At 33.7% G+C, this 27,527-nt stretch overlaps 1 protein-coding gene and 1 long non-coding RNA gene across 2 annotated transcripts; both read left to right on the forward strand.

Annotated features, from left to right (window-relative positions):
• The first annotated feature begins 6,730 nt into the window (after positions 1–6,730).
• On the forward strand, positions 6,731–10,188 carry LOC126661303 (non-symbiotic hemoglobin 2). Its single transcript, XM_050355123.1, has 4 exons — positions 6,731–6,907; positions 7,014–7,128; positions 8,268–8,384; positions 9,626–10,188. Exons 1-4 carry the CDS (start codon positions 6,813–6,815, stop codon positions 9,779–9,781), a joined length of 483 nt encoding a protein of 160 aa, XP_050211080.1. The 5' UTR covers positions 6,731–6,812; the 3' UTR covers positions 9,782–10,188.
• Positions 10,189–22,186: 11,998 nt separating this feature from the next.
• On the forward strand, positions 22,187–22,728 carry LOC126661394 (uncharacterized). The gene is made up of 4 exons (XR_007635648.1): positions 22,187–22,222; positions 22,315–22,356; positions 22,468–22,488; positions 22,569–22,728. It is a non-coding gene; the product is annotated as an uncharacterized LOC126661394 (long non-coding RNA).
• Positions 22,729–27,527: the final 4,799 nt, after the last annotated feature.

The raw sequence follows: 27,527 nt of genomic DNA on the forward strand, positions 1-27,527 counted from the left end.
TGCTCTAATACCAATTGAAATCCCTATGTAGCTACCTTAGAGGGGGGGTGAATAAGGTTTAGAGGGTAATTAAAATTTAGGAGGAGTTAAAGAGAAGAGAAATTGACACAAGCAATTTAGAGTGGTTCGGATCACAACACGATCCTACTCCACTACTCAATCAAGGATTGAGATTTTAGAATTCACTAATTAGGATTGTGCTTTAAAGCTAAACACAAACTTTACAAAGAGATTTCTAAGACATAATCTCAAACTCACAATATGTTTTTCTAAGGATGAACACAAACCTACAACACTAATGATTGAATCACAATGATTAATCAATCAACAAAGAGAATAAGCAATCAATAAATGATGCACAATAAATGTAGAGAGAATAAATTGAATGCTTGAGTATGTTTGTTGTTGCTAGAGTGTCTAACCTCATAAATGAGGTAGACAAGGGGTATTTATAACCCCAACAACAAACCCTTGAATCTTCTAGAAGAAAACTCAAGATTGTGCTGAAAGTCTGTCTGTCGCGCCCGAGATACACCGTGTCGCACCCGAGATATTTGAGTGTCAAAAATTCAGCCAATGGTTGAAGGCCACTTGTCAGACAACTGATGGAAGGCTCTGATATAGCCGTTGGACCTTCAACGGTCATCTGCATCGCGCCCGAGATACAAGTCAAGAACCAAACACCTTTGAGTGACTGATGAATCGCGCCCAAGATGTGCTTTGTCGCGCCCGAGATATATGAATCTCGCCCGTGATGCCTGAGGCATCTCGGGCGCGAAAAGCTACTAGAACTAGTGGTGATTCCGATTTTTCGATTCTCGCTAGAAAGCTCCGATTCGACCCGGGATGGTTTCTATATGTTCCTACACACTAATAAACATGATTAGACTCTTTAAATTGATTGTCAAACTCAAAATTAGGGTTCAAATAGGACTTGGTCCAACAGTACGCTAGCTTGGTTCTGTTTCTTATTTGAAATTGGTTTCTGCCGATGTTCTTATTACATGATGTTGGTTATTTTTATGTTATTGAACATCCTTGATTGTTGAGTTAACTGAATTGTTGAGCCGTGAGGTTCCGTTGTGTGAGTCGTCGTACGATTTATATTGATTGTTTATACGCCATTGTTAAGCATCTTGTACAAGGTTCTTAAATGCCATTTTCTTGCTAAACAAATTGAGGATGCATATTTCATTAAGTAAGGGTTGTTGAATTTGTTAAAGAGATTGTGAGTTTAAAGGGATTTTGAGTTTACAACTTAAGGTTATAAACTTAGTTCTTGGCAGGAATTTGTGGGATTGATTCAATTGCTAAAAACATGGTCTCTGTTCCTAACATGTAGAATTGGTTCTATTTCCTTAATTGAAGAGGATGGTTAATTTGCTAAATAATCACCCATTTGTTTTGTTTAAATCAAATAAATCCCATAAGCTAAATTTTATTAATCGTTGATAATAACTAGGATTTTGATTGGATTTATAATTGAATATTGTAAACGATGGTAATTTATAATTTAAGTTAATATAATTACTCGGGTAATTATAATTAATTTCGTATATCAATTTAACATGAAAGTGGCTAAATTACAATTTAGCCTCTGAACGTTTTTATAACTTATTTAAATAAGTTATTGGTTAGTAATTTCATATTTTGTTTTAATTATAAACAAAAGCAATTAATTTGATTTCAGATATCAAATTTGCTAAAGTATAGTTTAGTCCCTAATTGGCTAAAGTACAGTTTAGTCCCTAATTGGCTAAAGTACAGTTTAGTCCCTAATTGGGTAAAGTACAGTTTAGTCCCTAAACTTTTATAAACTTAAAATTGTTAGATTTTTGGGTTGTAACTTGGGTTACTTAAAATTGAAGTTATTGAGTTCCGTTTTTAAAATGGATTATTATTTTATTGAATTATTTTATAAATATAAACTCGGGTTTATATTTGATAAACATTTTGAGTCGGGTTAGACTTGGTCACCCGACAAGCGAGATTAGCTTGATAGTTATTGGTAACTCCGCTAATCCACTATTTGGAAAATTATTATTATTTAAATGTTATTAAATAATATTTTGTAAATCGGATTTTAAGCAAGAACTCAATAGACTTGTAATAATTGTGCATTATTACCTTTTGGGTATTTTTGTGTTGTTTGGATTATTTAATTCCGACGTGTTATTTGTGCTAGTACTATGTGGTGTCTAGTACTCTCTAGAGTTAGGGTCTGTATTAATAATTATTTTATTTGTCTAGACCCGTCTACTGTTCGTGCTTCAGAGGCGAACCAGGATTAGTTGCTTGCCGGTTATCACGTGGATTAGCAAGCAGTGAGCTTGTACTTACTATTTACCGCTTTATTAAGTAAATTGTTATTTTAATATTAAATATATATAATGTACGTATATTTCGAACTGTTTTTATATTATGGCTCTTAGTTGGAACATGCTACCTAATGGGCATCATTAGGACTGCGTGCGCACCGGTATTGATCTGGGTAAGGTATATATTGAAATGTGGTAACTCGGTGTGAGCATAGCTCTCGGGACCAGGTAGAGTAACTCGGTGTAGCTCAGCTCTCGGGACTCTGGTATAAGTGTGGTCAGTGGTAACTCGGTGTAGCTCAGCTCTCGGGACCAGACCTATTGGATTATATTTATATTTAGAATTGTGGATTAGGGTTCCAACTATTATTCGTAATATCATTATTAAATGTTTTAAACGGTTTTAAAGTTTTTCCACTTAATAAATGTAGATAGTGGTATAAACTCATCTCAGTATATCTGACCCCGTTGTTTTCCCAATTTTTCCCAGGGTTATAATCTGAGATAGTCTGGTGATCTCCGCATTTACTTTTCTTCGGAGGTTCCATTTATTTTAGTAGAACTATCAACTATTTCATTCTTAGACCGCAGTAGTTGATTAGACGTCTTTATCTTATTCTAGTTGTTGTCAGATTGGTCTGACTGATTTATTATTGCTCTGGCATGTTATATGATTATTCCAAATTATTTATGTTAAGCCGATTTAATACCATTATTGGAAAGCATGTTATTTTAATTGTTGAATATTATAACTGCTAGATTTAGGCTGAAGTCTTGGTTGCCCCCGAGCATTAGTTTTTTGCAGGTTTATGTGTTTATATGTTAATTGAAAGGCTAGCTACGGATTTTTGTACTACATTACCCATACCTTAGCGCCGGTCGCGATTCATGAAAATGGGTCGTGACAGATCCGACTCCGATCATCTGAAAGAAAACACTGTGAGGGAGTCAGTATTTTGGGAAATAGTGAGTGAGTTTGTAAGTTACTAACGGTATTGTAAAAACGTAACATCGCATTACAAATCAAGTAAAATATGAAAATATCTATAAGCAAGTATTTGATCCATTCGAAACTAATATCCTAAAATGTGACACAACTTACAAATATTCAAATCATACTAATCCGAATGGTCCGACCCGGGAGTGTTCACACTCTACCACGTCGATCGCGACTAGTCTCTTAATCCCAAAGTGTTAGTCCAACTCACTTGATACGGGGACTCTAGGTTACACCGTAACCGAGTGCTCGCTCGTATCGAATTCATTGTCCAACTTCGAAATTCATATTCATATTCATATCATGCACGTATATATTAAATCATTTCTCATATGCAAACACACTAGAATGACTCGATACTGGTGATCACACAGCCTATTGACACCCAATAAGTAGCTAGTTTCTTCGGATCGCATACTAGAGTTTCAGCTCAAAACAATCATTCAAGTGATCAAATCTTATAAATGCGACGTATAAAATCATAATATATGAAAATAACTTTTATAAACAATATGCGAAAGTAAAATGCAACTCACCGTGACCGCTATCCAAAAGTCGCATTATCACGATTCCACGAACGTAAGTTCCATGCGTCGCTTGATCCATTAGCTACTTCAGCTCGTTGGTCTAATAGTTCGTCGATATATCCATTTCCTATTCAAATCGTACGTACGTTTAATTTATAAACGTAAACTTAATACTAAAACCCTAATCATATTTCATTAAATTGAAGTCCGTTAACTTCAAACAACTCAAAACATCAAGCATTAAACTTTGGAATATCAAAACGGGTCACGAATGACCAAAAAGTAGCTCGAAATTGGTCATGGCACGACGTGAGAGCCTTCCTCACATCGTGAGGATGTCCCTCACGTCGTGGGAGACGTCCTCACTTCGGAAAAGCCATAAAAATGGCCCCGACTTCGATTCTGACATGCTAACGACGCTTCCATACTTATCCATCATCAAAACAACACTCCAAACGATAAAAAACGCATAACTAAGCTTTAAACGAATCAATTACGTTAATTCGATGAAACTCGCATGATTCAAACCCTAGGCAGCCATAAAACCTTACTTACAGCAACCCAAAATTAATTCTTACCTTAGTTTGATGCTCTAGCATGATATACAATCCTTTCCTCTTTCCAAAGCAGCGCGAATCGCTCAATTCCGAGTCCGAACGAAGAAATTATGCCAATCGCAAGTCCGCTCGCGTCGCGAGGTTATGTCGCACGTCGTGAGACATTGTCGCACGTCGTGCGACACCTTCTAACAGCCGCAAACATCATTTCGACTTGCTTCTGAAACCCCTAACTCATTCCGACATGTTTCTACATCAATATAACACAAAATTCAACTTAATAATTATCAAAAACGTCAAAAACGACGTGACTACGGTTGATACGATTCGATCGCAACATAACAACCCTTAAACCTTCAATTCCAGGAAACAAAACAAAAATATTACCTTGGTTTGAAGTATGAAGTTGATAGAGAATTGAATCCTCGTTCCAACGGCGCAAGAATCGCTCGATTCCGTCGAGAAACGGCGAAACGGCGGCGGATCGAAATCGATCGTCAAATTTCTTCTTCACTGTAACTCTTATTCTCATTCTCTCGATCATTATTCTCTTCTGAACATATATATATATATATATATATATATATATATATATATATATATATATATATATATATATATATATATATTGGCTAATTTTCCAATTCAGTCCTTCATTTCTTTAACTTAAACCATTTCTCTTTTAAACTTTCTAATTTAACCAAATGGTTAATTATTCATTTTAACTCAATTACTTACGTATTATTTTTATCCAAATAAATAATACTAACCCAAGATTACTATTTTCCGTCAATAATCTTCCAATTGCTATTCTCGAGACTTAATTGGCTAATTTGCACTTTAGTCTTTAAACTTTTCAAAAATTGCAATTTAGCCTAAAATGCATCCGCGTCCAAATTTTAAAAGGCCTCGGACTGACCCGAAACTTTTACCACAAATACTATAAAACATTTCGCGAAGTTTGGCGAAACAATTTTCACTTCGGGATTTATATGGCTAAATTACCACTTTAGTCCCTGAACTCTAGTTTGGAACTTTTCTTGACATTTTTCCTTTCTAATTCTAATTCCAACTTTAGAACTGAAATATAATATTAAATCTCTTGCAATATCTTTTTCGAAACCGTCCTACTAAAATTTTATATTTATCTTAATTTCTCGGAAATCCTTCCGATATCGCCACTCCGGCGACTAAACATTGGACACGTGGCCTAATTAGATACTTAAATATTTTGGGGTATTACAGTGGTTCGGCTATATCATGCCCAGTTAGGGTTTGTGTGTTCTTTGTGTTTAATTTAATTGCCACCCTTTTTCAGGATTTATAACAGTATTATTTATAGTGATTGCATTAGGGTTAGGGTTATGTTTTAGGGTTAGGTGTTAGAATTGAATTAAAACTCTACCTTAAGTTATTTATCAATTAAACTCGTATTAAGTAGTATATGCCATGAAAAAGACGGCAAATTGGCTATTTTGGTCCCTGAAAGTGTCAAAATAGGCTTTCAGGGCCATTAAGGTTTGGTTTTGGGCAATTTAGTCCGTCAAACCTACAAATAGGCCCATTAACTTTTAAGTAATTATAATTAGTCCAATTTCTTAGAATTCTATCACAATCTTAGTGAATTTTTATAGGCTATTTGCAGCAAATTACGCTTCAATCCTTCAATTTTGCCACTGCGAATTGATCTAATGCGCTTGAATTCCAACATGCAGATTGCTAGCTAGTTACCCAGAAGGGTGTCTCTGGAAATCATCATCGGACGCTTTAGTCCCTTATCACTTTTCTACCTGTCCGGAAAAGAGGTGTCTACACCAAACAATCCCTCAATGTCCACAAAGATTCAAATACACCACAACGTCTTAAAAAATGAATAACCAGACTCCAATTTTGACACCGTCTACTTTCTTCGAAAAAGCCGGGAGATAAAGCCACATATTAATTAAATACAAATGGTAACATCAGCCACGTAGGATTAAATTAACAGTATCTTCAAACCAAAGAGACGGTGTCAAATTTTTAGGGTTGGCAGTTCATTTTTTAAGACGATGGGCGTATTTGAATTCCGGACGTTGAGAGTTTACTTGATTTTAAAGTCAAATCTTCAAAGTATATATAACTCTTTCTCCAAAAATATATAATACTTTTTAAATATTAATTTTTAATAAAATAATTATAAACATTTATTTAATAATTTAATTTTATGCAAATGAACCGATTCTCCGAGAAAAATAATTGAACCCACTATGCAAATTGTTTGGATCTGACACTGCAAATACATATATATATATATATATATATATATATATATATATAGCTCCACTCTATAATTATCCTTATAGGTAAGAAATTGACAAATACCACACAATTATAGCAAGACCAAACCCCAAAAGAGATTGAGAAGAAAATAGTAATGGGATTTACTGAGAAGCAAGAAGCTCTGGTGAAAGAATCATGGGAACTCATGAAGCAAGACATTCCTCTCTACAGCTTTCGATTCTTTAGCATGTAAGTTAATTCTTCATCTACTTTTTAATTAATTTAATTTTTAGACAATGATATAATAATCTTATATATTTTGATACAAAAAAATGAAAATGAAAATGAAAAACAGCATCTTAGAGATAGCACCAGCTGCAAAAGGCATGTTTTCATTCTTGAAGGACTCGGATGAAGTTCCTGAGAATAATCCTAAGCTTAAAGCTCATGCTGTCAAGGTTTTCAAGATGGTATGCATTTCTATAACTTCATTTTACTATTACTCAATGATTAATATAGAAGAAAGCCAAATATGAAATTACTAAAATAAACTTATTATTGATTTTTATAATACATTTTTATTTAATATTCATCGTGTTATGTCTTATTAAAAATAACATTGATATGAGTAATTTTAATCGGAAACTAGGATCTTGATTATAGTAAGAGTACCATATATTTTAGAGGTATTGGTAAAACAAATCCTAACATTTCACTTAGCGATTTAAACCTAACGTCTAAAATGCTACGAAACAAATGCTTACCTTTTCAATTTTTCCATTTTGTAGTCTCAATCAGAATTTCGGCCATTTTATCATTTATTTAGGCTGCTGAATGCAAAAATGCGAAAAATTGAGATTTTATTTTTAAAATTTTAAACATTGTGATTTAATATGCCAATAGCATGACTACCACATATGTAAACAATGGCCTGAAAACGGTTTAAACTATAAAATATAAAAATTTGGAAAGGTTATAATTTGTTTCGTATTAGACTTAAATATGAACATTAATAATTTTGTTGTTTGATAATTGAGAAGTGGAAGTGTTTGTGGGAGAGAATGAACCCACAACCTAACAGTTTGTTCCCTAACGCTTATATCATTTGAGCTACAGCTCATTGTCGAAACGTTAAGATTTATTTTGCGATTATCCCTATATTTTATTACTTTTTAGATAGGACTACCATAGGTATGTGAGGCTGGCAGATATTCAGCGTTCCAATACAATATCTTCATAGAATCACAAATAATCAATTTGGTTGTTGAATATCATGAAATTTGTGGTCAAAGGTTTTAAAAAATATGAGCATACCCCAGCTACGCCCTTTCTTAATATGGAGTGGTTGAGGTTGGATTGCTGGCCATTATAGCCCGGAATTACCAGGTATGTGGACTTGCGGGCGGTCCACATCCCGGGATTTGACAATAATATTGAATTTCGGCTCAGTAGAGTGAGTCCTCGTCACCAAAAAAAAAAATGAGCATACATAACACCTACACCAGATGGAGAAAACCAAAAAGAAAAAGAATTTGTCATAGTCGAGATCCACTAATAAAGAAATCCCATTAGTGAGTAATTTCATAATTTAAAATGTTAAAATATACAGACATGTGAAGCAGCTATTCAACTGCGTGAGAAGGGTGAGATAGTGGTTAATGAGACCACTCTAAAATATTTGGGTTCCATCCATCTACAGAAAGGAGTCGTTGACCCTCATTTTCAGGTATTATTTTCTATTTTTTCGAGCAATAAATTGTTCTTTTAATAAACTTGCTTCCTCTAATTCATTACCCAATTTCATATAAGTTCTTATTTCCTTTTATTTTTCGTTGTGCATTGTTATCAATTCAAAATATTTATTCTAATAATTCTTCCATGGTAAAGTGAGGAGACCTTTCAATAGGTTATATGCCTATTCACTACATAGACAATTAATTGTGCATATTGGAAGGCTCAATTCAATTTGTTTTGTAACTTTATAATCAAATTAATACCAACTTTTTGTAATTTATTTTGGGTCAATGTCAAAAAAAATCATAAATTTTACACGTTTTCTTATTTTAATCACGTAATTTAAATTTTCTCATTTTTATACACGAACTACCACTTTTTCTCAAATTCATACACGGTGTTGAGGTGACACTATTCATTGGTGTAAAGTGACATCCACCTCAGCAAATTACACCAACGGAACCGTGACACCTCAGCACCGTGTATGAATTTGAGAAAAAGTTATAGTTCGTGAATGAAAATGAGAAAATCGAAACTGCGTGATTAAAATGAAAAAACGTGTAAAGTTTGTGAATTTTTATGACATTAACCCTTTTATTTTTTATATGTGTAAAGGCTGGTTGGCAATTTCCTACACGACACGACACGAAGTTAAGCGGGTTCGGATTGAGTTTATATGGGTTCTGATATAAATGGGTCAACTCATTTATAACATGGTTAAATAGTAGATAAAATAGGTTAAACTCTTCCAACCCGTTTAAAACACGTTTAAACCTATTTATTTGTTATATTAATTAATTAAATTATTATATGTGACGATATCTACTTATATTATGCATATAATTTAGTATTATTTTTTTTATATTAAGATTTATGGTTATTTTGAAGGTTTGTTGTTTGATTACACTCATTAAATGAAATAAATATAAGTAAATAGATTAAACTTGTTAGTAATAAACGTGCTAAATAGATTAAATATGTGATCTGTCCCTGTTTTAGTAAACGGGTCATACAATTCGACACGTGTTAACCTGGGTTCGCATTTTGATGCAATTAGTTAAACGGATTGTTTTCGCGTTAAGAAAATCTATTATTTTTAAATGAAATACGGCACGTTTATGACACAGTGACACGAATTGTCACCCGTACGTGAAGATTTTTAACTAGGACTGTCTTCATGAGACAGGAGCGAGTACTTTTAATTAAATTTACTAAAATTCAAACACATTTTAGGTGGTAAAAGAAGCATTACTACGGACAGTGGAAGAGGCAATTGGAGAAAAGTGGAGCGACGAGATGAGTATTGCATGGGGTGAAGCCTATGATCAGTTGGCTACAGCCATAAAGGTTGAGATGAAAGAAGAGTCTGCTACTGTCCAAAATTCTTAGAATAAAAACCTTTCATTATTTTGTTTCAAATAAAAAAAAACTTAATTGCTCTAAAAATCACCAAATTTTATATATTTTTAGTATTTGACACGAACTGTCAAATTTTTGCATATATAACACGGACACCGTTTTTGACATAAAACGGCACCGTTTTTGACCTAAAACGGCACCGTTTTTGACCTAAAACAGAAACTCGGTCATATATATAAAAAATTGATAGTTCATATATTTATATGCAAAATTAAAAATTCGTGTCAAATACCAAAAACATGCAAAATTTGGTGATTTTTTTGTGTGCATTTAAGTCAAACAAAAATAAATGCTTTATTTGTTTTGTTCAAATTGCTATTTTCTTTGTTTTCCAATAATAATCACTCCCTGGTGATGGGGTGTCCCATTTGTTGTTATTCGTTTGATTGGATATTGATTATAGTAACATTCATATCTAAAAGTATAATATAGTGTTTGTGTAGAATATAAATTTTTCTTTATAATGGTGCACAACTAAAAGAATTTACTTTATAATTACATATAAAAGATAATGCTTCATCTATCAATCCTCATATTTAGAATAATTTATTAAATTTTTTCTTTTATCTTCTTACTAACGAGCAGTCATCTCTGCCATCTGACTTAGAAAACCAGAAACTATATCAGAAGAAACATCTTGCCTACCAATAGGGACTCGGTCAGGAGATTTAGGAACATCTATCCTAACCCGGACAGCACGGCCTATGTGCCTATCTTTTCCCTGAGAGATCAACCAGACAGAAATCACAAACACAATAATCCAGAAACAGAAGAGACCAAGAAAAGGGTACATACCCGGGGTCTCACAGTCGCATGATAAGCCTGAGCGGCAACAACGTACGGAACCGGAAACATTGTCACAACTAACAGAGGCAACCTACCCAAAAGATGGATAGACACAAAATCCTCTCGATAGCCCTGTCGGGGAACAGATACAAATTCCATCGCCGAGTAACCACTAAGATCCGGACGAAGAGCAGGGGTCATGACGTCCCTCCCGCGCAGCATAGACAATGTTGGTCCCCCAGGAATCATATGGGCACTCAGTCTGACCCACCAACGAAAGACGCGCTCACCCAGAAAGAAGGACCGACAATTCGGGCCATGCATCAGATAACGCATGCTCGACCTCTCAACAACACCCTACAGCCAGTCAGGCCACTGAACCCTCGTCAGGGTGTTCCACAAAGAATGAATCTACAAACAGAGAACATGCTGTCACAAGGCGACACGGTCTAAAAAGGGGTATTTAATATGCAAGTGAATAAATACTCACGTCGATCCACACCAGTTCGATCAACTGGTTTTGATACTTAGCCGCCCGATGCTGGGGCAAACTCCTAGAAATATCATAGGAGCTCAGAAGAGGGATAGCCAATGTCGGAGGATCGCCAAATCCGGTTAAAATGCCTAGATGGATGCTAGATCAGTAAAAAAAAGCACATAAAACAGTGAAACAAGAGTAAAAATACAGAGTGCAAAAGGGTAAGAAGTCAGACTCACATGCACAACTGGCCACATCCCAGAGATACGGGATCCTCTTCGAATGACCCGGTGCATACATAAGTACAAGTGAGCAAGTGAAGCGGACCCTCAGTCATAGGTCGCCGCCAGGTCTAGATCCTTCAGAGCAGGAAGCACACACATAGGAAATTTACTACATGAGTTGCTAAACAATGTAATCCCCAAAAGGTACAAAATGAAAGCCCGAACGGCAAAGTCTATCTCAGAACGATTCCTAGGAACATACTGCACGTACAAGTCCCACATCACAGTATACCTGAGAGCCTTCCCCTTCATTCTCGGGACAAAACTAAGAAATCTCCGGATATACTTGTTCTTATGCGCTGCAAATACCAGAATCAAAGGGTACTGGCCGGCCACCAAACGCCATCCCATTAATTAGAGAGACATCTAGAGGAGTGACTGTCAGCTCCCCTACAGGCAGATGGAATGTATGAGTAGTATCCATCCATCGCTCCGTCAGAGCGGGGAGCGAAGTATTATCACAGATCCTGGTAGCAGTTAGCAAAGAACCGCCAAGCAACCAAAGCCGACCTCATCTTCCCTAGCCTTGACCGCCTCATGCATAGCATCAATACCAAATCTGGGCATTCACGAAGTTCCTAGAGGTACGGAACGGCTCTAAGCCCTGGAAACACAGAGAAAATCAATATTGGAAGTTAGAATCGCCAGAAAACATAGAAAATGAAACCGAATCAGCAATGAACAGGTCACTAGCACCACGATCCCAGCTCTAGTGACAACTGGCGGCTCTGCCAGTTGTAACTGGGGGCAGCGCCAATTAAGGGTAGCGGCGGCGCCACTTCATCTGGCACCGTCGCCACTTCATCTGGCACCGTCGCCACCTATCTTTCGACTATCCATGAAATTTTTTCAACGTTCTAACACATTTTTGGGCCAATTTTAGACATTTTCCAGACATACAAACTACAAAATACTGATTTAAACAAAGAAAAGTTGCCTAGAAGACGGGATTGAAATGACCAATGGTAGAAAGACACCACAATATCCGGGACATAATAGAGCCAGACTCTACATGCGAAGATTGGTATAAAGACGCCAAAATATGGTAAAAAGACACCGAAGTATGGCAAAAAGACGCCAAAACTTGGTAGAAAGACACTAAAAAACGGTAGAAAGATACCGACGATTTGTATAAAGACACCAAAGTATGGTAGAAAGACGCCAAAGCTTGGTAAAAAGACACCAGCATCTGTTAATTGTGGAATAATTACGAAATCCAGGCACCTATTCAATAGGGTGGCCCTTGGGACGACAAAGGGGATATTGTCCCTTATACAAACCTAAGAAGTACCGGGCATGATAATTACCAGGGTCTGAGCCATCGGATAACTCTCAGGACTACTGAGGGTTTATAGCTCCATTCCACGGGCTATATAATCAGGCAGCCCAGGCTCAAGGGCAATTGAGAGGACCTACTTTCGGCCAGGTGCGGAATAGATCAGAACCAGGGGCCATGAAGTCAGGGCTTTACCATACCACCGGGCGAGCGAGTACCTTCGATGGTGGGCAGTATCCTTGTCGCTTGTCTCACAACAAGTCGCTTCTTTAATAAGAATTGACCTACTTTGTCAATTCTTTTTGGAAAGGGGACAAACTATAGACTCCTATTTTCTGGACATGTAAAAGGTGATAAGAGCCAGAAGCATCCAATGATGATTTCCAGAGAAAACTGTCCGGATGACGAGGTACAGATTTGCTAGTTGGAATCCAAGCAGGCATAATTAGTGTACAGCTGCAAACTTGGAAAATTTAAACATCATTAGCCGAAAATAGACTATAAAAATCCAAAAAGCTTGTAGACTAAGTCTAGAAATTTGAATAATTGCAATATTTTATAAGTTTATAGGCCAATTTGCAAGTTTTATGGACTGAAATTGACCATACCAAAATCTATAAGGTCCCAAGAGCCTTTTTTTTAATACTTTCGGGCGCCAAAATAGACTTTTAACAGCATTTTGCTTAGCAAATGAAGAGAAATCCGAATTTAATTAATAAAATAGAAGTTTTAAGATTTCAAACTCTATTACAAAATCTAAAGCTTTCAACTCCAATTAAAACTTTAACTGGGTAAAACGGTAAAATTTTAGAATCTTACAAACCCTAGATTGCCTCTATAAGTAGGATCTTAAGTCAGCCTAGTAAAAGGTGGCACATAAACCCTAAAAAATAGACAGCAAAACTCAGTCTCCTCCCCTAGAATAGGTAGCCAAAATTCACACACCAAATTCCACCAAAATCCAGTCCTAAAAAATACTAAATACATGTTAGTTCTCTAAGAATGCAGCACAAGCACATGATTCGAAGCTCGATTTCGCATCCATTTTGCCTAAAAACAAGCCAATGACTCAGACCGATAATTATGAGGACCCACTCATTAGGTATCTTTGATTTTCCATTTATATGCATATCACAATAGCTATTAATTGCAGAATTACATGATTAGTGTGTATGTTAACTTATTTGCCAATTTTAGCCCTAAAATTGCCATGCTAGATTCAATAGCTAGATCAATAAATTGCCATGAAATCATTAATAAGCATGTTAATTAGCTGTAATTAACTGTGTTTATGCTCAAATCCAAAAAAACAATCAATTAAAACCTCTAGAATGCATGTTTCTAGGTGTTTTTAGCTATTTTTACCATGAAAATAGCTATATTAGGTTGCTGTAAATCTGCAATTTATAGGTTCAAATCACTTTTAAACAATTCCAGACCATTATTTTTGAATTCCTTATTTGATTTTATGCGTTTTTTTACTGTTTTTGCATGACAAACGGAGCTAAAACAGGTAAGAACCGAGCTAAAAACAGAGCTGTAAACTGTTGAAAACGAACCAGAAACGAGTTGTTGTACCTGTTGCTCAGCGCTGCAGCCAGTTACAGTCGGCAGCGCCACCGATCCTTCACTATAGGCGCAGGCAGTCACACAGGCGTCGAGTTCATCTCTTCTGCCTCTTAGAGTTTCATCCCCATATTCCAGACTTTGATCATAGAACTTCAACTTAGGTTTCCAAGCTCATCCGAGCTCAGAATTAGGCCCAGTTCAAACTCAGTAATAGGGTTTTTTATGTACTTTACTTTTCTGCTTTGTAACGGGCCAATCCCGATGTAAAACAAACCTATAAGTCCATATATAAAGTATAAACCGGACCCACGAGCCCGAGGCCTAGCAAACCAGCAACTTCCAGAGCAGATTTTGGGTTCACCAGAATTCGGAATCGACTGCGGTTTGAACCAGTAGAACCAGATGGGCAAGACACACAACCTTCGTGATCTGAATAAGAGCCAGTTTCGGAAAGACCAATGGTCAAACCCCGCTTGATTGCTAGGAACTCAAAGTCAATGAGATTAAAAAGTATCTCTGACCTTGTATGTATACCAACTACACTTGGGCATGCCAGCAATGTTTACCACTTTTCAAAAGCATGTCATTTAACCTGTTGAAGGATTAATCACATAAATTAGTTAAATGAAATTCTAGGCCATCACCTAGACATTGTAGGACTGCCATGAAATGAGTAGTAATGGTTGTATAGGTTTTTCAAGATCACCTAATAAACTCAATAAATCAAACTTAGACTCATGGTTTAGGTTTTTCAAGTTTTTGTGCTTTTGATAGATACTCACATGTAATTAATCCAGACCAGCCAAACTTTTGATACTTGTTAGAAACCTGTAAGGTTAGATGTATGCTTAGGAGTACCTGCTACTTGATATCCACGTCTAGTCCAGATCGAGCCATATAAGAGTCTAGGTGTTTACCATGCTTTCAGACTTGTTTATTTTCAGTTTTTATATCATGTGAGCTGTATATACTGTTGAGATGAAATAATGCAAATATGTCCGGCAAATAAAACTGGTAACCGATAATCCAAGCACATGAGTCTTAGGGAGGTCCACGAATCCTGTCTTTTGGTCTGATCTACGGTAACCTTACCAATAAGCGAGTAAGGTTGCCTAGTTGGTTTAAAAAACATTTCCTAGTTGAATTAGGTGGCGACTCCATTTTCAAAACCCAATTCCAAATTGAGAAGTTAACCATAAGTTTTGGATGAGCGGCCCCCGAACCCCGCTCCACTCACAATATGTATGTGTTAATATTTGGTTAAGCCAATAATTTATTAGTCAAATATTTAACAGTCAAATGTTACTGGCCGACATTGTACAACCAAATTTAGGTCACCGCCGCACCACCACAGGTTGCCTCAAAAATCGCCATCCTCTCCTTTTCATTAAATGTATAATATGAAAAACGAAAAAAGTTTAAACGGTATATTACAAAGTGTGATTTTATTAAAGTTCAAAGTCTTATTTAAATAAGTTTTAAAAAAAGATGAAAAATCCTTTTTCATATTTTAGTAGTAAATTAATCTATTAATATAAATGAAAATTTAAAATTATATTTTATTTTTGTTAAATATATAATTTAATTTACGAATGGATATATTTGATTTTTTTTAACAAAGGTTCATCCCATAAACTTGGCACGAAATATAACCGGAGTCATTCTCATGTAAACCGGGTCAAGAGCACTCTAAAGCTGGCAAAATCATACCAAAAAGTCCCTCTCCAATCGCACCCTTCAGTGAAACAAACTATCCATTATAAAATCAAAAAAGATTTAAAATGATTCTTACTATGTATTTCATTTCTCAAATTGACAGCTAATATTTTCAAATATCAATTATTTTCTTATCTTTTAAATAATTAATTTTTTTTTAATACACCGCCGCCTACAATACACTAGCCACCACCACCTTCTTCTTCGTTTTTTCATTGGTTGTTGCTCATCCTCGTCCGCTGCAGCTTGAATTTGACGAACGTTTTTCAATTCATGGAACTATAACGTTTGCATTCGGCGAACAACACAACATAATTAAAGCTTATGGATTTGACGTCAATGAATGCTATTAGAGATGGTTGTTGTCGTTGGAGATGTGACGTTGCTATTGGATATAGGTCGTGATATTGGCTGCCGAAGATAGACGTTGAAGAACAACAACAGAAGGAGGTGGCGGTGGTAGCCGCTGGTGGATTTGGTTGAGATTTAATTGGATTCAATTTAGACTTAATTAGGTTTCATTGAGTTAATTAGGAATAATTAGGGTTTAATTAAGAAAGATAATTAGCATAGATTTAATTAAATATCTTGCTCTTTTTTTCATCAGAGTGGTGAAATTCAAGATAGTTTTAATTCAATTTATTTAAAAATAAAGTTTTTGATATTTCATGCTGGGATGAAATGATCATATTTATTATCTGATATTAAAAATGATAGGTCTTTTGCGTTTGTGAAAAAAATTGATTTCAGTAGTCTTCTATTTAGCGAACGTCCAATTTAAACTATATTACTGACTCATACATGATATCCAATATTTAAATTAAACCAACCTGATAATTTTATTTTCTACCAAAAAAACCTGATAATTTTATTATTAAATATTAAAATAAAGGCCAAACCTATATAGAGGTCCCTGTACTTTACACTTTTTTTTTCGGTAGATCCTTATACTTCATTTTTGTATTATCTGGTCCCTTTACTTACCTATTTTTGATTTTCAGGTCCTTTGCGAGTGTTTTCCAGTCCCTCTACTTACAATTTTTGTTTTCTCCAGTCCCTCTACTTACAATTTTTGTTTCCTCCAGCCACACAAAAGGACCGGAAAAAACTCATAAAGGACCTAAAAATCAAAAATAGGTAAGTAAAGGGACCAAATAATACAAAAAGGAAATATAAGGACCTACGGAAAAAAATGTGTAAAGTACAGGGATCTCTATATAGGTTAAGCCTAAAATAAACAATCATAGTTTTAAGACTATGGTATCCATAAATCAATAAAAGAGACAGTAAACAGTTATTTAGCTGCGGTTAGGGCTAGGAGTTGTAGGAATGGGAAAATTGGGGTATTGGTGGTGGGGGATATGCCAAGCTGAGTCTAAATTGTATTTTGTCCTTTCTTTCCCATTCATTGCATTCTAATTCGCAAAACATCTTTGATTATTGCATTAATTCATAACAGTACAAAGGTTTTCTAGTCGCATCTCCATAGCTATATATCTATGTGATGATTGGTGGAATTTTAACTCTATTATTAATTTTTCCTTGAAAAAAAAATCTAAAACAAATTAAATAGCCAAAATTTAAATTTTTTACATTCATAATAAAATTAAAAAAAATTACATTTTCTAACCAACACTAAATAATAGACATATGACATATTTAAATTAAAAAAGAAGACAAATATGTTAAACAGCTGTCAAATAGCTGTAAAAATGCGTCAAAACGCGTCAGTAACGCGTCTGACATGCGTATCAGAAAAGTGCACAAGTCACGCGTCAACGCGTGTCATCGTTTCAGAATTATTTAAACAAGTATCATTTGTGTATCTTTTATATATCATTAATGTATCAAACCACATTTGCAACTCAATTTCAATTTTTATGATTTTATTTGATTAATTAATCAACCAATTTCACTAATTAGACAATTGGACTTAATTTTTATTATAGGATGAATCTGTTTCAGTTCTCCAAGAACCTAAAAACTTGAATCAGTTGAGGATGTGGTTTTCTCGTAATAGATTTTTAAAATAGGGATATTTGAATTATCTTTGTTCATTGAAAATAATGTATAGGCGATGTATGTACATTGTATCAGTCTCTTCAAAATTTATTCGTTGAAAATAATTATTATAAATTAGAGACTGATTCTAGAAGTTATAATAAATTGTGTAGGTATGATGTATCAGCGATGTATCAACTTTCTATATATAATGTATCGTGGATGTATCTAATGTGAATACATAATAACATATACATAAAAATTGAACCAACTTAAGTTTTAGTTAGAGAGAGCTAAAAGTTTAAGACAAATCAAGCAATATGTTGCTAATAAGAGCATATGATTTTAAAAACTATAATCTATGGTGTATTAAGAAAAAATAAAACACAGTAACTATACTGATAATATATATAAAGTATACAAAATTTGATCACCATAGACGTTGTAATCATTTAAAAAAATACGTACATATAACAAATCATTACATATAACAATTAATAGATATAACAAATGTACAGTATACATAAAACATTCAAAAAGTATGTTAAAACATTGTAATAAAAAATAAAATAATCAGCACATATAACAAACTGAAAAACATACGAACAATATTTTTGATATAATATTAAAATTAATTAATTTTGATGCACTTTATCATTTTAATTTTTAACTGCGTTAACTGTTTTTAAAAAATAATATACTAAAATTATATGAGAGTATACTAAAAATATACTAAAAGTATACAAATAGTATACTAAAAAAAACAATAGCTTAGCGGCGGCAACAAAAAAGAGGAAGGAACTGAAATTGATTATAAGAAGAGATCCAAACCATAGCGGCGGCAACAAAAAAGAAAAACAACAACAACATTGCAATAAAAATCAAAAGAGCAAAACCCACTGCCTTCAAAATATAAAATGAGATTATAAGAAGAGATCCAAACTAGCTCATATCCGAATTTTTAATAAAAAAATAAGAGGAAGGAACTGAAATTGATTTCAATTGAAATTGATGTCAATTGGATCAAAACCGAAGATTATAATTTTTGAAAAGTTTTGATTTGAAAGTTAAAACAAAATCAAGAAGAAAAGAATGAACTTACTATTGATTTGAAGCTCAAATTTGGTTTCTTATAATTTGAGAAGAAGAATGAATGAGTTTGTGCCGGGAATATGAAAAGAAGAAAATGAAATGTGGTCGTGGAGAATTTATGGTGAGAATAAAAATCACGTGTTAGATGAAATTATTTTAAATCCTTAATCATGTACAACTGCAAATATTTTAGGTCTAAAAGTGTTATCTCAATTTTTCAGTCAAACCTATATATTTGAGATTATTTTAAACAAATTGGACACTTGTCAATCAAAGTAGGGCTTTTACAAAATAATTTCAGCTAAGTATTTGCAAAAGTACTCCCTAATTTTTCTGGTTTGCAAAAATATGCTTTTTGATAAATTGTTGGCAGATCATTGATAATTTATTAGAGAATGAGGTATTTAAAAAAAAATATTAAAAAGAATATTTTTATAACAGCACCAAGTTAATACGAAATTTTGTAAAAAATATTTAAAAAAATACATGGTGTATTATTCCAATAAAGCTATATATGAATGCCGCTCATAATTATGAATATCCCTTTTCAAAGACTCATTATATATGTAATAAATTATAATATTATTCTATAGAGAAACTGGATTATTTTTCTTCATATTCTAGACTCAAGCCAATTCTCTAATTAACTCTTAAAATTTAGGCTGAATACATATTTATGTCCATGAACTATAACACTTTAGTAGCTTACATATCTCAACATTCATAATAACCATTTAAACACTTAAACTTAACTTTTCTCTATCATATTTAAACGTATTCTTAGAAAGTGACGGTCACTTTCTTTTCTTTTCTTTTTTGATGAATGATAATTACTTTCTTAATTAACGACTATTTAACGTCCTAAACTTTTCAATAAACTCTCTAATTGATTAAAAAAATAATAAACAAGTTAAATATTTTATATTTATTTTTAATTTAATTTCCAGAAATTAGTTATAATTATTTATAAAATATTTATCATTTTGAATTGTTTCATAAATTAATCTTTTACCAGTTTAACAAAGTACATAGAAAAATAAAAATAAAATCAGAGTTTATAGAATTTTCAAAATGAAATACATGATATTTATAAATGAAATTTTAAATCCCAACATAATAGTTTTGAGATACTAATAATTTTTAAAAATTACATATAAAACATGATTAAAATTTAAATATTGTATTAAATAATTTTTTAAATATTGTGCTTGTTATTAGCATAAGTTTATAATAACTAGTATGAAGTTATAAAATAAATATTAATATTAGTGGTATATTTATAACTATTACTCTATTTTTAGTAAATATTTCATTAATTCATATAAAAAGTTACATAATATTTCAAAATTTCAATTAATTATAAATAAGTTTTATGTTTAGTAATTATCTCTTTTTTTTTATCAATCACCAAAAGAGCAATTAGATTACAAAGCCAAGAAAATTGGCACAATACAAGCTGATCTGAGCTATACAAACTGCAAAAGCTAGAAAATGAGCAAAGTTAAAGAACTAACTCATGCTTACACTCCTGCACTCCACATCCATTTTAATCTTACTAAACACGTTATCACTATTAACTACCTTCTGACTAAAGATAGTCTCATTCTTGACACAACAAATCTGATAAACAGTAGCACAGAAGAATAATCTCCTAATTCTTGCCATAGCTAACTTGCCTACACACTTTCTGGTGAAGTAACTAATTTCTCTTCTCCAACATAAGAGATTTCTGTTGAAACCAACTTCATTCAAGACTTTACTCTAGATAGCATAAGAAAAAGGAAAACTAAAAAACAGGCGATGAACATTCTCATGAGATTGATTGCACAGACTGCAACAATTATTAGCTAACACCTTGCACTCAACTAACTTGTATTTAGTATTCAATCTGTCACTTATAGCAGCCAAGTAATAAAAGAATGTCTGGGGATGAGCCTATTATACCAAATCAGAGAACTCCATGAAACTCTCCTACTTATTGGGATCAGATTCTTCCAAAGACTTTTGATGGTACAATTGCCAGTAGTATTAGCCTCCCAAGAAATCTTATCTTATCTTCTCTGTTAGGATGAACTTTATAATTCATTCTAATGTAGTTACAGCCCTGCAAAGTAGTATCATCAATTGGATCAGGAAGATTCCATTGATTATTCCTCCGCAAGTCCTTGACACAAGCAGTTTTATGAATATCAGAATCCCTAATATTTATGTTAGGGAATCTATCAACTAGACTCTTTTCCTCCATCCAGGGATCAAACCAAAAAGCAAACTTCTCACCATTGTCTAATTTGTACTCAAAGAAAGGTTTAATACTTTGTCTAATCTTGAACAGGTTCCTCCAACTCCAAGAGCTGTCATATGGCTTAGTGATACCCCAAAAGCTGAGCTTTTTTAGCTTATTAGCAGTAACCCAACTAGCCCACAAAGTAGGCTTCAGATTCACAAGATTCCAGACTTGCTTTGAGAGAACAACAACATTCCAGAGCTTAATATCTTTAATACCCAAACCTCCATCAGTTTTCCTCTAACAAACTTTAGACCAACTAAGCAAGGCACCCGTTTGTACTGTCTGTACCATGCCAAAGGAATCTTTTGCACGCAAACTCTACACCTCTAATGACTGAAGAAGGCAGCCTAAAAACTGAGCACTAGAAGATGTGCATACTCATCAGCACTACATTGATCATTTGGAGCCTCTAGTCATAGGAGAGATACTTGCTAGCCCACTGACAAATTCTACCAGTAATTCTATTAATAAGGCTACCACAGTGGGTTTTAGAAAGCCTAGAAGAGATTAAAGGAAGCCCCAAATACTTGATGGGGAAGAAGCCTTCCTGAAACTCCAAAATTCTAATAATCTGATCCTTAATCTCCCTATTAAACTCATTAAAGAACACAGAACTCTTATCTTTGTTGGGAACTAAACCAGAGCATTTAGTAAAAGAGGTCAAAGAGTTCTTGATGATAGAAATAGAAAGAATATCACTATTGCAGAAAAGGAACAAGTTATCTGCAAATGACAATTGACAGAGCTTGATCTCTTTACAACCCTTATGGTATATAAAACCAGTCCCCTCACCAGTACTTCTATTCAAGGATCCAGAGAAGTACTCCATGCAAAGAACAAATAAAAGAGGGAAAATTGGGTCACCATGCCTCAAACCTCTCCCACCTTCAACCGTATGGTAACCAAACCCTTATGTTTCAAGGTAATTTCATATAGATCTAATCTTTTAATCAATTTTTGGTTATTTCTTAGTTTTTTTACTAAATATTTTTTATATTTTTATTAATATGCTAGATCTGGAGGTGAATTTTTGGTTAGTTTCCTGGAATTTTTAAGGTAAATTTCTTGACTATTTGGTTAATTGTTTGTTATTTTCATTTTTATTACTGATTTTTTGGTTTTAATTTTTCCATGACCATCATCCTCTACTCTTTTGCCTTTCAACAGATTTTTACCTATGATTATAAGGTATGTTTGGTTGAATTTCTTATTGTCAATGTAAATTTTTTTTATTTACCGAAAATGATTATGCTATTCTTAATTTTTAGGTTTGATAAGGAAAAGAAAAGGCCAAAGTGGAGAATAGATTTTAGAAAATATTTAATTTATATTTGTGTTTTTATTTTAATTTAAGATGTGTTGAAGCTAATGTAAATAAATTGATATAATTAAACCACATCTGTGTATATATAAAGTTTTATATTTTTTATTTAGATTTGAAATTAGAATTTATTGTGTTCTGTTTTTGAATCGGTGAACCGACCGAACCAAACCGAGAAAATCGATATTTCGGTTCACCGAACCAAAAAACCGTGAACCGGACTAGTGGAATTTGGTTTTGATTTTTATATGAGTGGTTTGGTTTGGTTTTAGTAATTTACAAACCGAACCGAACCCTGCTCAGCCCTACTGACAAGGGTTCACTAGTTTATCCATCACTTTCCTCAATCTGTTAGTAAGAATCTTAGAAATACACTTATAGATCACATTGCAGCAAGCAATTGGTCTAAAGTCTTTGATGGTTTCAGGATCACTAACCTTAGGGATTAAGGTGATAGAAGTGGAGTTGACTTGAGACAGCATCTTTCCCGAGTTGAAAAACTCTGAAATAGCCTTTGTGATGTCCTGCCCAGTGATATGCCAGGTTTTCTTAAAGAACTTGCTACTATACCCATCAGGCCCAAGGGTTTTATCATCTCCAATATCAACACATAGCCAATATAATTTCATCACCATTAACAGGGAGATCCATCTGCACTCTGTCTTCCTCCAAGAGCAGATGCCCCTCATTGAAAATATAGAGATCAGTAAATTTTTTAGAAGAGTCAGCAGTCCCTAGGAACTTTTGAAAATACAGGAGGATGTCATTTTTAATTAACACAGGATCATCAGAAGTTTGCCCAATACTGAGCTTCAAGGAGGTAATCCTTTTCCTACTATTTCTCATCTTGAAACATTTGTGAAAGTATTTGGTGTTCTGATCACCTAGATTGATCCAAGTAGCTCTGGATTTTTGCCTGAGAATGCTTTCTTCCCAACTAAGTAGTTTATATAAATTCTAACAACATGCACTTTCTTCATCCTGTAAGAAAGGATTGAAAGGATTCAAAATTAGATCATCCTGTAACTTGTTAAGATACTCCATAGCTCTCTCAACCTTCCCATAGATGTCATCAAACTCTCTTTTATTAAGAGCTCTTAAATCTCTTCTAAACAATTTAAGCTTTTGATACACCTTGAAAATAGTGAATCCTGAAAATTGGTTCCTCCAGACTTGATTGACTATCTCTAGAAAAGAAGGATGGTCACACCAAGCATTAAAGAATTTAAAAGGGGAATTCCTCAAGTTGTTTCTGGCCATTCTATGGATCACTAACGGGGAATGATAAGAGATGCCAGGACTGAGATTCTTATATAAGGACTCCTCCCACTTATTTATCCACCTATCATTAGCAAAACACCAATCCAGCTTCCTCCAGATTATGTTATCTCCAGACAGGTTGTTACTCCAAGTGAACTTATTCCAACATGACTTAATTCCATTAGATTGACTGACTCAACCCAATTTTTAAACTCTTATGCATCATTACTATCAATGTCCATCCCACCAATTCTTTTAGAGTTGTCCATGACAGCATTAAAATCTCCTAAGACTAGCCAACCATCATTAAGAGATTGAAAAGAAAGCTCATTCCATAACTCAATTCTCTCATTAGGCATATAGGAGCCATACACAAAAGAGCAGTAAATGACCTCATCTTCCATCTCAACACAGCAGTGAATAAACTGCTTATGAACCTTAGAGATAGTAACCTTAATCTCTTCTTTATTGTATAAAACCCAGATTCTCCCTATAGCTGAACAGGAGTAGTTATGTAATACTTCCCATCCAGGAATTTTCTTCTTGAATTCTCTCCAAACCTTATCAAAACTGTTTACATTGACTCTTGTTTCCAGTAAACCAATAATACTCAATTTATTTACTTTAATCAGAGAAACTACCTCTGACTGCGTATGAGAGTTTTTCAACCCTCTTATTTTCCAAGCTGTTATCATTTATCAATCTGTAAGGGCATGGTAGGATTCCATCCTTTCCTACCTTTCCCAATAATTCCCACTTTCTGACTTTTCTTCTTGGCACTAACGGAACTTAGAACCATTCTATCATCCATCTTGGCAAGAACTTCAAAGGAATTGGCCTTCATAACCAATGCACCCTTAGTAACTTTTTCAACCACATGTTCACCAATTTCAGATATAACACCATCTTTCATACTCAAATCATTAGTGGCTTCAATTGCAGTTACAACACTATCAATAGCTTTCTTATCTTACTTTATTTCCTTATCATTCTCAGCTTTCCCCTTTATAAGTACAACTCTACAAGTATTCTTGGAGTGACTAATCTATTGCATTTTTCACAGAATTATGGCTTCCATTCAATTCTCTGGTAAAATAATCTTCTCATCTCATCTTGAAGGACAACATGACCAGGATAAGGGCATGTAATCTCCATTTCCACTAAGATTCTGGCAAAAGCTAGCTTAGTTCTATTTATATTATACACTGGTCATAATGTAATGGAACTCCACAATAACTCCCTAACTTGCTCAACATCTCATTAGACCAGAATTCCCAAAGGAGTCCAGGGAATTAGACCCCATAGGAATAGTCTTAATAGCAAAAGGATCCATTGCCATACGGGGGTGCCACTTTTTAAGCATGAAAGGTCTTTGATAAAATGTATACAGACCAACACCTAACACAACATTACAATCATCCTCTGAATAAAACTCAAACATAAACATTGAAGCATTCACTCTAGTGACATTGCGCAACCCAGAGTTACTCCATTTGTTCTTCACATAAGCATTGATCCTACCATATTTCGGGAATAATCCATAGAGACATCCAACCAAAACATTCTTCTATTTGCTCTCCTCATGAAGAACATCATTAGAATTAAAACAAACAATCCGTTCACCATCTTTTACAGCAGGGGACACATATTGCAGTTTGCTCATCTCACTTCTAGTACGGGTATCACTAAAAAGCTTACTCTAATTTTTAGGTTTTCCATTATCGTCATCAGATTTAACAAGACAATCATTCACAATATTCATAGTCACATAACCATCACATTTAGCCTCATAGTCCTCAGCATTTTCAGGCCCAGGAAGTTGATTCACATCATCATTAATACCTTCAGAAACATTGATTAGAAGATCATTTACTTGATTACTATCAACAGCGTTTACCTGAGAAGTATCCCCCGGAGGAGCCGCTTTCTTTGGTGCTTTTTCCCTCGCCATCAGGCACCAGCGTGGAAGAAAAAACGGTTATTTATCTTCACGTGCGTACATAGAAAAAAGAGGAGAGAGAAATCGGTTATTTGCTCTAGAAGATTTAGTATAATTAATTATATCTTATTATTATAAATTAAAATAGATAAAATCTTTAAAATATTAATTTTATTATAATTTTCTGATATAGTATGTTTATTTAGATTGAATATTTATTATAGGCTAATTTATATAAAAACAATTGACTAAATTGTTCTCATAATATGAAGATATGGATCTATTTGATATCTTCTTTAAACAAAAGAATGCCTTTTTTTAAGCGCTCTCTCTCTCCCCTAGGCAGGGGCGGAACTAGGGAGGGTCAAAGAGGGTCGGCCGACCCTCCTCGCCGGAAAAAATTAAAAAAAATAGATTTTTCGGATTTTTTTCGTAGGGGCGGTTATAACCGCCCCTAGAAACCGTCCCTACATGTGTTAGGGACAGTTTTTTCTCTGTAGAGTGGTTAAAACCGCCCCTACAACTGAAAATTAACACATTTAAATTGTTTTACAGTAGTTTATTTTTTTTAAATAGCCGAACGTAAAATTTCGACCCTCCTAAATTAGTGTCCTGGTTCCGCCACTGCCCCTAGGTGTTTGTGGCACGCACAGTATGCTAACCGAGACAAAAGTGTTTAAATACAACAAAATATTTACTTTAGGTGTGTAAATGCTCACTGTTAAAGTTGAGGTGTGTCAGTGACTGATTTATTAAATTCAAGGGCATATATATGAATTTAGCCTAAAATTTAATCACGAAAATTTACAAGTTCATTTGTGTATATGACATGGATGAGTTGAGACTTTAGATATGAAAGCTATAAAAAGACCCATCAAACTGAATTATGAAAATATTTTAGGAGTAATTTCAAAAAGAAAAAGTCATGAGTTTTGTATTTTAGTATTACAATACAAATTTCAAAATTTAAAAATAATTCAACAATCTTTATTTTTGACAAATGGAGACATGAGTCTATTTTCCATCAAAACATAATGACGTAATTATTGAAGCAGAGTACATTCAGCTGTCAATATTAATATTTTATTAATAAAAAATTACTTGATATTTAAATTTATCAAACTATAAAAAATAATGACTAACTTAAAACTTAAATTTTACCCGCAAATTATGTTGAAACTAGTCGTAAGACCATACAATTGTAGGAGATTAATATAATATCTAATATGAATAACAATTTTAATTTTAAATATCAATATAAAAAATATCACAAAAAACTTTTAAAAATTAAATAAGTTGAATAAATGGTTTATTCATGAAAAACTAATTAGAATAATATATCAATAATATTTTTTACAATTAAACTCGTAAAAATACTTATTCAGTATAGGTGTTTTATTCAAATCAAAAAAATTAATTAAAATTATTTATTAATAATTTCTAATTAAATAATTATTTAATATTTTATTTTAAATAGAAAATTCATGAAAATACTCATTTATTCTTTTCAGTTATATAAATATATAACTTTGTAATTAGATTTATATTTTAAGTATATATTTTATTAATGTTGTTAGGAGGGGCCAAGAGCTACAAAGTACAGAAGACTTGAAATATTCTAGTAGAGAGGACCATGCAAATTCCAATGATTCATACTCTCTCGCTGTCTCGCCACCAGCCTCGCGTTTTGACTATAGCAAAGTCAAC

This window comes from Mercurialis annua, linkage group LG8 (genome assembly GCF_937616625.2).
Source record: "Mercurialis annua linkage group LG8, ddMerAnnu1.2, whole genome shotgun sequence".
In the NCBI taxonomy this organism is placed as follows: Eukaryota; Viridiplantae; Streptophyta; class Magnoliopsida; order Malpighiales; family Euphorbiaceae; genus Mercurialis; species Mercurialis annua.

Bases quoted from the DNA above. Each gene is read 5' to 3' on its own strand.
- LOC126661303 (XM_050355123.1), top strand. From the start codon at position 6,813: ATGGGATTTACTGAGAAGCAAGAAGCTCTGGTGAAAGAATCATGGGAA. The intron at 7,129-8,267 runs GTATGCATTTCT...TAAAATATACAG, and splicing joins CTGTCAAGGTTTTCAAGATG to ACATGTGAAGCAGCTATTCA. The intron at 8,385-9,625 runs GTATTATTTTCT...AACACATTTTAG, and splicing joins TCGTTGACCCTCATTTTCAG to GTGGTAAAAGAAGCATTACT.